Source organism: Gopherus evgoodei, unplaced genomic scaffold (genome assembly GCF_007399415.2).
Source record: "Gopherus evgoodei ecotype Sinaloan lineage unplaced genomic scaffold, rGopEvg1_v1.p scaffold_35_arrow_ctg1, whole genome shotgun sequence".
Lineage (NCBI taxonomy): Eukaryota > Metazoa > Chordata > Testudines > Testudinidae > Gopherus > Gopherus evgoodei.
In genome coordinates this window covers 5,795,299-5,812,140 of record NW_022060027.1, presented here as the reverse complement: position 1 = coordinate 5,812,140, position 16,842 = coordinate 5,795,299, and the positions used below count along the sequence as shown (strand labels likewise).

At 62.7% G+C, this 16,842-nt stretch overlaps 1 protein-coding gene across 1 annotated transcript; it reads right to left on the bottom strand.

Moving 5' to 3' along the window:
* Positions 1-16: 16 nt before the first annotated feature.
* LOC115641730 (josephin-2-like) lies at positions 17-6,963 on the bottom strand. The gene is given in 8 exon segments (XM_030545083.1): positions 17-448; positions 1,472-1,666; positions 2,932-3,057; positions 3,208-3,370; positions 3,373-3,411; positions 5,006-5,143; positions 6,197-6,354; positions 6,875-6,963. Coding segments are annotated over 8 exon segments (993 nt in total). The 5' UTR covers positions 6,949-6,963; the 3' UTR covers positions 17-348.
* Between the last annotated feature and the right edge of the window lie 9,879 nt (positions 6,964-16,842).

Genomic DNA, 16,842 nt, shown 5'->3' with positions numbered 1-16,842 from the left:
TCACTTCAAGGCAGAGTGAGCGTTGTGTCCTTTATCATAAACTTTGTAAGCACTTGCAGCTGAGACAGATGCCCAGCAGGGAGATGGGGCCAGGCACCCTAAGCCAGGTTTCCCTGTGGCCCCCTGGTGCCGTCTCTGGCTCCAGGGGCTGTGGGGTGAAGGGACCCCCCAGTGGAGTGAGAGCAGCATGCCCGGAGCCATGCACTCCTCAGGGCAGATGGGATGGGGTATCTGATGCCAGCACCGGAGGGGGGGGGGGGGGGCTGTGACTAAGCCAGACTCAGCATGTGGGTCCTGCCCCCCCAGCGAGGCTGCTACGAACAGTCAAAATCTTTGGTATCTGCGGCATCACTCTGGGTTCAACCAGCAGCCGGATTCCTCCACGGCCCGGGACACGACCAGCAGCACTTCACAGGGACCCTGGGACAGGAAATCCTGAAGGAAAGCCCTGCGGGGAGGGGCAAGGAGATGGAGGGGGGGTCAGAGCAGCCCCTGCTTTGCACCCCCCGTCTTACACATCTCGCCGCGCTCCTGCCCTGCACAGCCCCTGGTTCATACACCCCTCCAGCCCCGTGGTCCATACACTCCCAGGGCCCCCTCGTCCATACACCCCTCCGGCCCACCCCCTGTACAAGCCCCCTCCAATCCCCTGCACCTCAGCTTTGCCCTCTGTTCTCTGGCCACCCCTGCCCATGTCCCAGACCCGAGCTCCCCCCACACACCCTCACTGCCCCCTATATACCAGCTCTCCGAGCCCTGCCCCCTGCTTGTCCCCCCATCCCCCTCTTCCCCCCACATAGCACCATAGGGCTGGAAGGGACCTCACGAGGTCTCCAGTCCAGTCCCCTGCACTCATAGCAGGACTAAATATTATCTAGACCGTCCCTGACAGGGGTTTGTCCAACCTGCTCTTAACAATCCCCAATAATGGAGATTCCACCACCTCCCTCGGTAATTTATTCCAGCGCTTAACCAGCCTGATAGGACGTTTTTCCTAATGTCACAACCTAAACTGCCCTGGCTGCAGTTTAAGCCCGTTGCTTCTTGTTGGATCCTCAGAGGTTAAGAAGTTTTTCTCCCTCCTCCTTTTAACGCTTTCTTCTGTACTTGCAAATTGTTCTCCTGTCCCCTCTCCGGCTTCTATTCTCCAGACTCAACAAACCCCCTTGTTTCAATCTTCGCCCAAAGCTCATGTTTTCTAGATTTTTCATCATGTTTGCTGCTCTTCTCTGGACTTTTTCCAATCTGTCCCCATCTCTCCTGCACTCAGAACAGGACCCAGTCCTCCAGCTGAGACCGTATCAGGGCGGAGCAGAGCGGAAGAATCACTTCTTGTGTCTGGCTTACAACACTCCTGCTGATACAGCCAGAAGGAGGTTTGGCTTTCTCGCAACAGTGTTAAACTGTTCACTCACCCCTAACCTCTCATCCACCTGAGCGCTCCTCCCCACCCCTTGCCCGTCCCCCACACCTGAGCTCCCCCTCTCCGCCGACACAGGCCGGGGCCTTCAGCTTGGAGTCCAGGTTGTAGTAGGTGCCTCCCACCTGGCGCACGGCGATCCAGTGCTTACGCCGCACGGGCAGCGACACGAAGCCCAGGGACACGTTGGACGGCACGTTCACGATGAAGCCGTGCACCCGGCTCAGTACCAGCTGCTCCAGGGGCCTGCCGGCAGAGGGGTAGAACCAGGGGTTACACCGAGACCGACGGGCTGGAGGGGTGGCTCCAGAGAAACAGCCAGAGGGGAACACGATCGGTGGATATGCAGCAGGGAGGGGAAGGCAGGTGGACAAAGAGAGGCACCGGGGCAGCAGGGAGCATCCTCCAGGCCCAGGGTATTTCAGGGCATGAGAACATAAGAACGGCCAGACTGGGTCAGACCAAAGGTCCATCCAGCCCAGGATCCTGTCTACCGACAGTACCAATGCCAGGTGCCCCAGAGGAAGTGAACCTAACAGGTAATGATCAAGTGATCTCTCTTCTGCCATCCATCTCCACCCTCTGACAAACAGAGGCTAGGGACACCGTTCCTTACCAGCCTGGCTAATAGCCATTAACGGACTTAACCTCCGTAAATTTACCAGTTCTCTTTTAAACCCTGTTACAGTCCCAGCCTAACAACCCCCTCAGGTAAGGAGTTTCACAGGCTGCCTGTGCGCTGCGTGAAGAAGAACTTCCTTTGATTTGTTTTAAACCTGCTGCCCACTAATTTCATTTAGTGACCCCTAGTTCTTATATTATGGGACCATGTAAATAACTTTTCCTTATTCACTTTCTCCACATCACTCATGATTTTATAGACCTCTGTCATATCCCCCCTTCGTCTCCTCTTATCCAAGCTGAACAGTCCTAGCCTCTTTCATCTCTCCTCATATGGGACCCTCTCCAAACCCCTAATCATTTTAGTTGTCCTCCTCCGAACCTTTTCTAATGCCAGTAGATCTTTTTTTGAGATGAGGAGACCACATCTATACACAGTATTCAAGATGTGGGCGTACCATGGATTTCTATAAGGGCAATGAGATATTCTCCATCTTATTCTCTATCCCCTTTTTAATTATTCCTAACATCCTGTTGCTTTTTCGGCTGCCTCTGCGCACTGCAAGGATGTCTTCAGAGAACTATCTATGATGACTCCAAGATCTCTTTCCTGAGGGCAGACACTGGCCTCTCAACTAGGGTGATCAGATGTCCCAATTTTATAGGGACAGTCATGATTTTCGGGCGCTTTGTCTTATATAAGTGCCTATTACCCCCTTCTCCCTGTCCCAATTTTTCACACTTGCCATCTGGTCACCCTACTCTCAGCGCCAGCTGGAGCCAGGCCGGGGTCACACATGGCACCAGGAGCCTTTAAGCGCTCTGCTATCGGACAGTGCGGGGTCTGCCCCAGCCTGCCCGCTCCTGCTGCCCCGCCGCCTCCCTCTCACCGGCGCTTGTCCCACCAGATGGCCGCGAAGTCCAGGCTCTGCAGGGCTGCCATGATCACATTGACATCGTAGTTGCCCGTGCCCAGGACGCTGCGATGCGGATTCAGCCGGGCGTCCGGCGCCAGCCTGGAGGGGAGAGACGGGTGCCAGTGAGTGACCCAGGGTGGGGTGGGAGCGTTGGGTGCGGGGTGGGGTCAACACCAGGGGAGACAGGGGGTGGCAGGAGGCAGGCGAGGTGGGGGGTCTGTTGGGAGGGGGGGCCCGCCTGCCCCCTACCTCTTGCAGATCTCGTCGGCCGCCTCCTGGGTGAAGCGTCGCTCCTGCAGGACGTTGTTCAGGGCGTGGACGGCGCAGAGCTCCAGGCGCTGGCGTTCGTGGTACACCCGCGGCCTCCCGCCCGGCTCCGGCCCCCCGGACATCGCGCCCCCCAGCCTGGGGGGGGTGGGGGCGGCCTCACGGCGCGGCCCCGAGCCCGGCTGCCTGCAGAGGAGAGGAGAGAGGCGGGGCTAGGCCCTGGGGAACCCCCGCCCCAGTGACCCCCCCGGGACCCCCCCGCCAGGGCAGCCCCGCCCCCTGCACGGGGCCGGCTCCGCCCCCCCGGACCCACCCTGGGGCTCCTCCTGCAGCCGGGGGGGCCCGTCATCCCCCGGGCCGGGGAGCCTGAGACCAGCCCGCAGCCAGCGGGACCGAGCCGCGGGGCACGGGGACCACCGCTCCCGGCATGCACCGCGCACCGCCGCTCCCGGCATGCACCGGGGCACGGGGACCACCGCTCCCGGCATGCACCGCGCACCACCGCTCCCGGCATGCACCGGGGCACGGGGACCACCGCTCCCGGCATGCACCGCGCATCATCGCTCCCGGCATGCACCGCGCACCACCGCTCCCGGCATGCACCGCGGCCACGGCACCATTGCTCCCGGCATGCACCGGGGCACGGGGACCGCCGCTCCCGGCATGCACCGCGGCCAGGGCACCATTGCTCCCGGCATGCACCGCGCACCACAGCTCCCGGCATCCCTTGCGCCAACGCGAACTACAGTTCCCAGCATGCACCGGGGCCAGGCCAGCTCTCCCATAGCTCCCAGCATGCATAGGGGCAGATCAGCGCGCTCCCAGCATTCACTGGGACCAGAGTATCACAGCTCCCATCCTGCCTCGCCGAACTACAGCTCCCAGCATGCCCCAGGGCCAGAACAGCCCATCTCCCGGCATGCACCGCGCCAACGCAAACTACAACTCCCAGCATGCACCGAGCCCCGTGGCCCGCAGCTCCCGGCATGCACTGTGCTAGGAGTGACAGCTACAGTAACAGCCCCCCCCCAAATGACGGTTCCCAGCATGCACCACTGACCTCAGTGACCCCCCCCCCTGTTCCCAGCCCCGCCTGGCCGGGGGGGGGGTGTTTTCGGTCCCTGGCTGCGCCCCGTCTCCAGGCTCCTCCGAGTCGGGGTCGCTGCTCTGTGCCCCCCCAGCTGGAACCTCTGCCCCCCTTGTGCCTTGTCAGGCTCTGGTGATTGTATTGCTGCCCCCCCGGACGAAGGGGGGGGGGGTGCCGCGCTCTGTGTGCCTCCCCCTTTCGTTTTGGCCTAGGGAGACCAGACGTCCTGATTTTATAGGGACAGGCCCCATATTTGGGGCTTTTTCATAGATGGGCCCTTACCACCCCCCACCCCCGTCCCGAATGTTCACACTTTCTATCTGGTCACTCTATTTTGGCCAGGCCCTGGCCCGTCCGTCCCATTACCCGCAATCAGGCAGCGGAACGGGGGAGCCAGGGGGCTGTGGCTTTGCCCTCCCATTTTTTTGACTGTCCATAAAGGGTGAGCGGCACGGGGGAGGGCAGAGAGGAGCGGGTGGGGGCAGAGTCTTGGGGGAAGGGGCAGCGTGAGGATGGGGGGACGGGGTCTTGGGGGGATGGGAGATGTCGGTGCGGCACCTTGGGGGAAGGGTGCGTGGGGGGGGCACGGTTCAGGTGCTGGTGGGCCCCCTGCTTTTAGGGAGTGTCCATCGCTCCTGCCCACAATGGGTACAGCTCCCAGCATGCACCAGGCCCCACGCATGGAAAGCTTACAGCAGATCTCATTGAACTTTATCTCCCAGCATGGATCGGAGGTGGATCGTAACTCTGAAATGGCCGTAACTCTATACAGGTGCTTCTTGCCAAAGTTTACAGCTGACCATTGACGACCTAGTGCTTTGAAACTTTCCTCTGCAGAAGGAAAAAAGGCTGCTTTTAACCCTGTTCATTTAAATGAAACAAGCCCAGAAACAGTTTCCTCGCCTCGTCAAATCTTTCTTTTTTTTTAAACTTTCCATTTATTTTTTGTCATCGTTTACATTGAACACAAGACTGTACTGGCTTTGTGCGTTTGTCTCTGCGGCTGTTGCATGACTGCGTACGTCCAGTTTACAAGATGGGGTGTGGTTAGGGTGACCAGATGTCCCGATTTTATAGGAACAGTCCGGATTTTGGGGTCTCTCTCTTATATAGACTCCTTTTACCCCCCACCCCGTCCCAATTTTTCACACTTGCTGTCTGGTCACCCTAGGTGTTGTTGACTGGTCAGTTCATCACGCGGGTGTTCATAACGCTGAGGTTCTACTGTACCGTTCCCGTCATAACCCAAAAGCAACAGCCGACATCAGTCTCTGCAGGAGGGGGTTACATACCCTGTGACTCCCACTCAGCTCCGGGGAGCAAGAACTAAACCCCCCATCATGCCTCTGGGACCAAGTATGAAAAATTTCCCACCATTCCTCCCTGCCACCCTGCCCTTTAATGATCTCTCAGTCAGAGGAGACACCCCCCAACCCCCAGCAACACACACTACCAGCCCCACTGGCTTCAGCCAGGTCCCTTCGGCCCCGAACCAGCATCAGCACAAAACAACATGCCCTCGGTGGCCCTGGCAGGCTGCGGGGGAAATGAGAAGGGGAGGTCAGAGGGGCTGATCTGTGGGGCCCAGGCCCCCCTACCCACCTTCAGGAGAGCCCCCAGCCTGCAACTCAGTTACCCCATGGAGAGCTCCCAGCCCAGGGTACCTCACCCCACCACAGAAGACACCTTGGCTCAGCCGTTAGTCAGTCCCTGCAGCCTCTAGTGGCAATTGCACTCCCCAGGTCTGGGGGACCCCCCCCCCTTCCACAGTGGTCGCCCCCAGGAGTCGGTCTCCCTCCAGGAGTCGCCCAGGGCTCAGTCTGTCCCAGCAGGCAGATTCCTGTCCCTCTATACACACCCAAGAGCGCCCCCACCCCCTCTTACCCAGCAGGCTGCTCCAGAAAGAAGGGAAAGTAGCCGTGCCAGTGACAGCTCCGGGGGAGGCTGGGTTCCTGCGGCTGGTGGTGACCGTGAAGGCCTGGTCCCTGCGCTCGCCAGACCGGCCGGTCACCTCCACCTCCACCACATGCCAGTCAGGGAGGCTGTGGGGACAGGAAGGCAGGGAGGTCAGTGGGGGGGACCAAGCTGGGGGAAAGAGAAATGGAGAGGGGGATGCAAAGATCAGGGCACGGAGTGGCACTGACCTGGCTGGAGCGGAGCAGAGAACTGGGGGGGGGGGGCGGTCAGGGAGCAGGGAACTGGGGGGATGCATGGAGCAGGGATCAGGGTGGTCAGTGGGGGGGGGGTCCAGGGAACTGGGGAGGTCAGGGAACGGGGAGGTGCATGGAGCAGGGATCCAGGGCTGCAGGGAGCAGGGATGGGGGGTGCAGGGAGCAGGAATGTGGGGGATGCAGGGAGCAGGGAACTGGGAGGGGTGCAGAGATTGGAGGGAGCAGGGAACTGGGGGATGCAGGGAGCAGGGATCGGGGGGGCAGGGAGCAGGGAACTGGGAGGGGTGCAGGGATTGGAGGGAGCAGGGAACTGGGGAGTGCAGGGAGCAGGGATGGCGGGGTGCAGGGATGGGAGGATGCAGGGAGCAGGGAACTGTGGGGGTGCACTAACCCGGGGTCAGCAATGAGGCACCCCTGGACCCCGTCGAAGCCCAGGCTGGGGGCGGCCATGCAAGCGGCCGCCATGGTGTTAACATTGTTGGGGGCCAGGGGGCAGAGACCCCGCACGGGCCCCTCGTACAGCACAGCCCGCACGGCCCCCAGCCGCTCCCTCAGCCCCCCCTCCAGCCGGAAGCTGTCCGGGTGCTTGATCATGGTCACCTTCAGGCCCTGGAAAGCAACGTCAGAGAGTCAGCCCTAGGGGTGGGGGGCAGGGACAGTCCTCCCTTCCCCCCCACCCCCACTTCCCCAGGAGAGCAGAGGCAGTTCCTTGTCACTGTCCCTTGCCTCACACCAGGGTCCACGTGCCCACCCCCCAGGCAGACCCGAGACCCCCACCTGCAGCACGCCCCTGTCATCCATCCGCTGGATGTCCTCGCCGCCCCACAGCGCCCCCCGGGGCACGTACAGCGTGTGCCCCCCACGCCGGGCAGCTTCCCGCAGCCGCATCTCCGTGGCCTGGTCAGCCAGGGCTGTGGGGGAACCCACCTGGGGGAGAAGGGTCAGAAACCTGGTCACAAGGAAGCTGCAGGCTCTAAGCCAAGACCCCCCACACACACATACACCGCAGCCCCCCACCAGGGCACCCTCACTCCCCTTGGCACCCACCTCCCTGCAGAGTACGTCCCTGCCCACTGCCACCCCATCTCCCAAGCCATCCCCTACATGGCACCCTCACAGCCCCAGGGTGCCCCCTCAGGTTCCCGCATCCCCGGCAGGGCCCCGTGCTGTGCCCACTCCATGCCACCTCGCCCCTGGGTACCCCGCTGCCAGCCAGGGATGGTGCCGCTCCGACCCCTCACCATGAAGTCTGCCCCAGACAGAAAGGAGGCGCCGTGGTCCCGGACCACACAGGGATGAGCCACTTCGACCACCAGATCCACCTCGCTGCAGGGACACGAGACAGTGACCGGGGGGGCACATTAACCCTGGCACTGCCCGTGCTGGGCTGGGCTCAGGCAGGAGCCACAGGGTCCCAGGGGCCAGGTTCTGCAGCTGAGTTGGGGATCAGGAATCACTCACCACTTGGGGAACCGGGCCAGGTCCTGTGGCGGGGGTTGGGGGTGGAATCACTCGCCGCTCGGGGAACTGGGCCAGGTCCTGCAGCTGGGGGGTGGGGGGGTCGGGAAGCCCTCACTGCTTGGGGAACCGGCCAGATCCTGCAGCTGGGCGGGGGTGGAATCACTCACCACTTGGGGAACCGGCCCAGGTCCTGCAGCTGGGTGGGGGTGGAATCACTCACCACTTGGGGAACCAGCCCAGGTCCTGCAGCTGGGGAGGGGGCGTCGGGAAGCACTCACCGCTCGGGGAACCAGCCCAGGTCCTGCAGCTGGGGGTGGGGGGGTCGGGAATCACTCACCGCTCGGGGAACCAGCCCAGGTCCTGCAGCTGGGGGTGGGGGGGTGGAATCACTCACCGCTCGGGGAACCAGCCCAGGTCCTGCAGCTGGGGAGGTGGGGTCGGGAAGCACTCACTGCTCGGGGAACCAGCCCACGTCTGCAGCTGGTGGCGGGGGAAATCACTCACCGCTCGGGGAACCGGCCCAGGTCCTGCAGCTGGGGGTGGGGGGGTGGAATCACTCACCGCTCGGGGAACTGGGCCAGGTCCTGCAGCTGGGGGGTGGGGGGGTCGGGAAGCACTCACTGCTCGGGAACCAGGCCAGGTCCTGTGGCTGCGGGGGGAGTGGGGGGGTCGGGAAGCCCTCACTGCTTGGGGAACCGGCCAGATCCTGCAGCTGGGCGGGGGTGGAATCACTCACCACTTGGGGAACTGGCCCAGGTCCTGCAGCTGGGGGCAGGGGGTGGAATCACTCACCGCTCGGGGAACCAGCCCAGGTCCTGCAGCTGGGGGGTGGGGAGGTCGGGAAGCACTCACTGCTCGGGGAACCAGCCCACGTCCTGCAGCTGGTGGCGGGGGAAATCACTCACCGCTCGGGGAACCGGCCCAGGTCCTGCAGCTGGGGGTGGGGGGGTGGAATCACTCACCACTCGGGGAACCGGCCCAGGTCCTGCAGCTGGAGGGAAATCGGCACCTTGCCCTGCAGTTTCCCCACGTCCCGGTTCCAGACGAAGGCAAGTTCCAGGCCGTGCCGGGGCCCCTCATCCTGGAGTCTCTGCACCAGATACTGGCCTAGGGCAAGAAGGGGGCTTGACTGACATGGCTGGGAACCCCAGACGTCCGTATACCCAACTCCCCCACCCCCACCAGTACAAAGCCCCTTGCGTTGTGGGGGTGGAGCTGCCCCCCACCAGGCCCAAGATTCTTGCAGCAGATGCAGTGGTGCTGCCCATTACACCACCCCACCCCACCTGTCTTTCCCTCTCCACTCCCTATTTCAGTCCCCCCAAGCCAGACCCCCTCTGTCCAGCCCCCTGCCAGGGAAGCAGCAGCCCCCCAGCCCCAGGTGAGCCCCAATCCCCCTGGGAAGCAATTGAGGGGGGTGTTTATGACCTACCCAAATGTCCAAAGCCCACGATCCCGACCTTCCGCCTGGCCGGCCCGTCGCACATCCTGGCCCGCTCGCCCCTGGGCCGAGACACAAGGACAAGCGGGGGAGCGTCACGCCGGCCCCACAGAGCAGGGCTGGGAGGGGGGGTGTCACTGTTTGGGGAGGGGAAGGGATGTTGGGGCCCAACGCACGGCCCTTGTGCACCAGTCCCAGCAGAGGAGAGCACGCGACACAGGGTGGGGCTGGCTCGGGGTGGGGGGGGGGGTATGACAGGTCCCAATGCCAGGCCGGCAGGACAGGGTCCTTTCCCCACCCCTGCAGGGCTGCAGGGTCCCGGGACCAACACGGCTGCTGCAATATCTGTCTAGCCCCAGGCACACCCGGCGCCCTGGCCCTCCCGCCCCCGCCCCCGTCCCATCCAGCTGGCTGTTCATCTGGCGCAGGGCGGTGGTGCTGTGCTGGCAGGATCGGGGCTGCCCCCCTCCTCACCCGAAGCCAGAGTGGACCCTGGATCCCAGGGACCTTCGGTCCCACTCACCCTTGGGAGAAGTTAATGGTCAACCCAGAGCGTTTAACCCTTTGTGGGGTGCAAGTGCCTTTGGTGTCCTGGTCCCTGCGACTCCTTCCAGTGGCTCAGTGGGACACAGGTGCTTCGGAAGACCAGGGCAGTGCGCACGCGCACACACACACACACACACACACACACACACACACACACACACAAACATATAGTCCCTGCCAGCGCACAGTCACACACACACATATAGTCCCAGCCAGCGCAAAGTCACACAATCACACACACACACCCTGTCCCTGCCAGCACACAATCACACACACACTGGCCCTGCCGGCACACAATCACACACACACACTGGCCCTGCCGGCACACAATCACACACACACTGGCCCTGCCAGCGCACAATCTTACACACACTGTGCCTGCCAGCACACAATCACACACACACACACCCCGTCCCTGCCAGCACACAATCACACACACACACACACATTGTGCCTGCCAGCACACAATCACACACACACTGGCCCTGCCAGCGCACAATCTTACACACACTGTGCCTGCCAGCACACAATCACACACACACACACCCCGTCCCTGCCAGCACACAATCACACACACACTGACTCTGCCAGCGCACAATCACACACACACACTGTGCCTGCCAGCACACAATCACACACACACTGGCCCTGCTGGCACACAATCACACACACACTGGCCCTGCCAGCACACAATCTCACACTGGCCCTGCCAGCGCACAATCTCTCTCTCACACACACACACACACCCACACCCACACACACACCCTATCCCTGCCAGCACACAATCACACACACACTGGCCCTGCCAGCACACAATCACACACACACACACACACACACACACCATCCCTGCCAGCACACAATCACACACACACTGGCCCTGCCGGCGCACAGTCACACACACACCGTCCCTGCCAGCACACAATCACACACACACACTGGCCCTGCCGGCTCACAGTCACACACACACCGTCCCTGCCAGCACACAATCACACACACACACTGGCCCTGCCAGCGCACAATCTCACACACACACTGTGCCTGCCAGCACACAATCACACACACACTGGCCCTGCCAGCACACAATCACACACACACACACACACACACACACACACACACACCATCCCTGCCAGCACACAATCACACACACACTGGCCCTGCCGGCGCACAGTCACACACACACCGTCCCTGCCAGCACACAATCACACACACACTGGCCCTGCCGGCACACAGTCACACACACACACCGTCCCTGCCAGCACACAATCACAGACACACTGGCCCTGCCAGCGCACAATCACACACACACACACCGTCCCTGCCAGCACACAATCACACACACACACTGGCCCTGCCGGCGCACAGTCACACACACACCGTCCCTGCCAGCACACAATCACACACACACACTGGCCCTGCCGGCGCACAGTCACACACACACCGTCCCTGCCAGCACACAATCACACACACACTGGCCCTGCCAGCACACAATCACTCACACACACACACACACACACACCATCCCTGCCAGCACACAATCACACACACACTGGCCCTGCCGGCGCACAGTCACACACACACCGTCCCTGCCAGCACACAATCACACACACACTGGCCCTGCCGGCACACAGTCACACACACACACCGTCCCTGCCAGCACACAATCACAGACACACTGGCCCTGCTGGCGCACAATCACACACACACACACACTGCCTGCCAGTACATAGTCACACACACACTGGCCCTGCCAGCGCACAATCTCACACACACACACACACACTGTGCCTACCGGGCAGTGCTTGGGAATATTGCAGGTGGCTGGTGCCTTGGGCCAGCCATTGGCACCTGACCCAGCCTCACCCAGTGCCCAAGTTGCCATGGGCCCTGGTGTCTGGGGGGGGGGGGCAGAGAATGGGGCCTTTGGCCCCCAGCTCTGGATGCTGTTAATTGGGAACTGACGAGTCCCTGGCGTGAGCCCAGACCAAGGGTCCTTTGCCCCCCCCCCCTCACCCCTGCCCAGCAGGGAGCCGAGTCAGGCTAGATTGGGGGGGCGGGGGGCTGCGGGCCCAGGTAGCCCCATGGCAAAGCGCAGTGTGCCTGGCCCAGCTACAGGTGGCGCTGTAGGCCTGGCATGGGGCGGTGCAGGCGCAGCTGCTACCAGGAGGCAGGACCTCTGCTCACAGCTGGGTTCTGCAGGGGGGACGGGGCTGAGCCAGGACTCCTGGGTTCTCTCCCCGGCTCAGGAGGGGAGTGGGGGCTGGTGGTTAGAGCGGGGGGCTGCAAGCCAGGATTCCTGGGTTCTCTCCCCAGCTCTGGGAGGGGAGTGGGGGCTGGTGGGTTAGAGCCATGGGGTCTGGGAGCCAGGACTCCTGGGTTCTCTCCCCGGCTCAGGAGGGGAGTGGGGGCTGGTGGTTAGAGCGGGGGGGGGGGCTGCAAGCCAGGACTCCTGGGTTCTCTCCCCAGCTCTGGGAGGGGAGTGGGGGTTGGTGGGTTAGAGCTGGGGGGTCTGGGAGCCAGGACTCCTGGGTTCTCTCCCCGGCTCAGGAGGGGAGTGGGGGCTGGTGGTTAGAGCGGGGGGGGGCTGCAAGCCAGGACTCCTGGGTTCTCTCCCCAGCTCTGGGAGGGGAGTGGTGGCTGGTGGGTTAGAGCCGGGGGGTCTGGGAGCCAGGACTCCTGGGTTCTCTCCCCGGCTCTGGAAAGGGAGTGGGGTCCAGTGGATTAGGACTGGGGGCTGCTGGAGCCAGGACTCCTGGGTTCCCTCCCCAGTTCCAAGAAGGATGGTGTCCCCCCACCCCCGTCCCATATCAGCATATGTGTTCCCTAAGTCCCCCAGTACCAGGTACCTAGTGCCACTGGAGTCCCTGGTGCTCACAGGATCCTGGGCACCATGGGGGTGGTTGCGTGCCCCCTGTCCACACGGGATCCGTGGCTCAGGCTGCACTGACAGAGACTCAGCCGTTTGCCCACAGCCAAAGCCGGAGGGTGCCCGACCCCTGCCAGGCACGGGCAGGGGGTGGCCCTTCAAACGTTTCTCCCTCCCTGGGTTCACTGCTGATCCAGGCCAGACAGATTGCAGGTTGCCCCCCAGCCCTGGGACAGGTGGGATCTCGTTGAGCAAATGCCCCCCCTACCCAACCTGCAGCATCCGGTTAATCAGGCAGACAGTGAGGAACAGAGGGAGCTGCTCGGGGGAAGTGTGGGAGGGGGGCATTTCTGCTGGAGGTGCTCAGAACTTTTCCAAGGTGGGGTGAGGGGGGGCATGCAGGCAGCTGGCCACAGGTGCGTTATGCCAGGTGGTTTATAGTCACTGACTGGGATTTGCCCCCCACACACACACACACACACTGTTCCAGGCCCCTGATGGCGATGCCCCCCTATCATGTCAGGTGCTACACAGCTCCCCCCTTTCCAAAATGAGATAAGAAGCATCCTACGCCAGCCACGGGGATCCACTGGCATCTATGTTCCCTCCCCCCAGTGTTGGCATGGCAACCAGAGAGGGGGTGTCAGACAGAGAGATGGTTCCCCCCCCCCCCACAAGCACTCAGTGGCCCAAACACAGAGCTCTAGCAAGGGAGGTGTGGGACAGTCCACACAGGGGCACAAGCGTGGTGGGGGGAGGTCACGTGTACAGTGCTTATGGTGACACCCATGTGCGATTACACAGGTTGGCCTATGATTCTGGTGGCTCTCTTGTGGGGGTCAGCGTGGGCGGGTGCATGTTAGTGTGGATGGGTGCAGACAATTCAGTGTATGTGGGTCTGTGTCGGGATGGGCACGTCTGCCTGCATCCGTGTGATTCTGTACGCGTCTGCCAGCGGGTCTGTGTGTGTAATCTGTGTGCATGAGCTAACTCTGGGGGTGAGAGATAGATAGATAGATAGAGTGGGTGGCTGGGGGTAGATAGATAGAGGGAGTGGCTGGGGATAGATAGATAGAGGGGGTGGCTGGGGATAGATAGATAGATAGATGATATTGCGATATATGGGGATAGCTAGGGAGAGATGGGGGGGGTGCACGAAGCAGGGTTGCCCACTGGCTACAGCCCAGGGTTGGAAGTCAAGACTCCTGGGACCTGATCCCATTTCCTCCCTGTCCAACCGGGTGAACTTGGGCAAGTCACATTCCCTGCTCTTGGCGTCTTTGTCTGTACAGATTGTGAATGATGCGTAGTCTGGGGCTGCAGAGCATCCAGCACGACAGGGGACCTTGATCTCAGTTGGGGCCTGGGCAGCGGGGGCATGACGGGGCCCTGATCTTGGTCGGGGTCGGGGTCTGGGCAGCACCTGGCACGATGGGGCCCTGATCTTGGTTAGGGTCTAGGCAGCGCCCGGCGCGATGGGGCCCTGATCTCGGTCAGGGTCTGGGCAGCGCCCGGCGCAATGGGGCCCTGATCTTGGTCAGGGTCTAGGCAGCGCCCGGCGCGATGGGGCCCTGATCTCGGTCAGGGCTGGGCTGCACCTGACACGACAGGACCCCATCTCAGGCAGCGCCTCTACTGCTACCATCATGGGAGTAAATTACCCCCGGCCACTGGTATTTCCACATCCTAGACCCTTGCAACAAAGGTTGGGGGGCGGGGGGCCTCCCTGCTCATTCCTGCTGTGACACTGAACAGCAGTGTGGCTTCCACTGGCTACAACTTCACAATCAAAAACCACCACAAATCAACAAAGCCCCAGATCCCCTGCCCTGGCACCACTTACAGGCTGCAGGCAGTGTCCAGGAAGCTCACATGAAGCCATCGCCAGAATGCCAGGGCCAAGGGCCCCACATCTCCGGTGCAAAGACTGTGGAGGGGGTGGTCTCCACACCCGGACCAAGCTGGCCCCTCCACACAGGCAGCATCAGGGTCCTTGGCCCCACGGTGAAGCACGATCCCCCACTTCCACGGAGAACTCAGTTCAGTCTCCTCCATCTGTGAGGCAATTTTGTCATTACTGGTGGGGTGGGGCCAGAGTCACAAGAACTGTACCGGGCCGCACGTGCCTGACCCTGGCTGCGGGGTCAAGCAATTGTCTTGTTGATCTGCAATGTCTCCTACAACCCCTCACCCAGTTAAAGACCTTTACCAGCCACTTACACCGCAACGAGAACCCAGGCATCCTGCTGCTCCACTCTGCTCTAACCAGTAGCCCCCACTCCCCTCCCAGGGCCGGGGAGAGAACCCAGGAGTCCTGACTCCCAGCCCCCCTGCTCTAACCCACTAGACCCCCACTCCCCTCCCAGGGCCGGGGAGAGAACCCAGGAGTCCGGGCTCCCAGCCCCACCTGCTCTAATCCACTAGCCCCCACTCCCCTCCCCAAGCTGAGGAGAGAACCCAGGAGTCCTGGCTTCCACTCCAGTGCCCAGTCCTCAGGCCATTATGCTGCAGGGTTGCCGGTGCCCAGGTTTAACCCAGTCGGTGCCCATTTCATGAGTGCCGAGGGGAAAAGCCTGGAGCTGCTGAGTGACAGCCCCACTACAATGAATCTCCTGTGTCCTGGGAAGGGCAAGACGCCCTGGCTGAGATCCAGGGGCAATTTCCTGGCTCTGCCGCAGATTCCCCCAGGAGCTTGGCCCAGACATGCACCCCCTGGGCCCCAGTGCCCATCTGGAACATGGAGGGGCGGGTGTCCTGCTGTGGGACGGAGGGGTCGCTATAGAGGGGACCCAGAGGCAGGGCTGGGGCCAGGTAAATATCCTGGCTATAGCTGGCAGGGTGGCAAGGCTGGAGACACCCAGGTAGAGGGCTGTGTATCAGGACGGCCGACGCCCAGAGGTTGGGAGGAAGCCGTTGCATGCTCCTTGCTTTGCTTTAGCAAGGTTTGCGACCCCCCCTCCCCGCCGCACACACACCCCCCCAACCCCCACGTCTTGCACCAGAGGGTCCCTTCCCGACTTCTGCTGCTGCTGGAGAGCGGGGGGGGGGGGGGAGGCTGCTGCAGCTCCCCCTCTCCCCACACACAGGTTCATGTTCCTGTCCAAGCTGACACCTGCCAGGCGCCCTCTCCAGCAGCGTGGGCAGGGATGGGGGCGCCTGTCAGGCCATCTCCTCCCGCCTCGTTGCATGGTTCAGCCCAGCGATGGCAGCCTGTAATTCATCCAGGCACGTTTGGTCGGGGGGGGCCGCCCTGGGGAAGGGACCACGTGGCTGTGAAGAACAGGGAGCAGACAGAGAGGCTGGGAACCAAGGAGAGAGAATTCCCTGCAGCAAACACCCTGTAGCCTGAGCCACAGGCGCTGCTGACAGCAGGGCCGGGGAGAGGGGGGGCCACTATACCCACGACCAGGGCTTCCTTTGGGCCCGGGCTGGCCAGGGCTGAGCCCTGGCACTTGTGGGCCTGGCCATTACTAGCCCCAGCTCCTCTGGGCCTGACCGTTCCGAGCCCGGCACCTCTGGGCCTGTCAGGTCTGAGCCCCCTGGCACCTTCGGGCCTGGCCGCTCCGAGCCCACCAGCACCTCTGGGCCTTGCCGTTCTGAGCTCCGGCACCTCTGGGCCTGGCCGGTCTGAGCCCCCTGGCACCTTCGGGCCTGGCCGCTCCGAGCCCGCCAGCACCTCTGGGCCTGGCCGTTCTGAGCCCCGGCACCTCTGGGCCTGGCCGGTCTGAGCCCCCTGGCACCTTCGGGCCTGGCCGCTCCGAGCCCGCCAGCACCTCTGGGCCTGGCCGTTCTGAGCCCCGGCACCTCTGGGCCTGGCCGTTCTGAGCCCCCTGGCACCTTCGGGCCTGGCCGCTCCGAGCCCACCAGCACCTCTGGGCCTTGCCGTTCTGAGCCCCGGCACCTCTGGGCCTGGCCGGTCTGAGCCCCCTGGCACCTTCGGGCCTGGCCGCTCCGAGCCCGCCAGCACCTCTGGGCCTTGCCGTTCTGAGCCCCGGCACCTCTGGGCCTGGCCGGTCTGAGCCCCCTGGCACCTTCGGGCCTG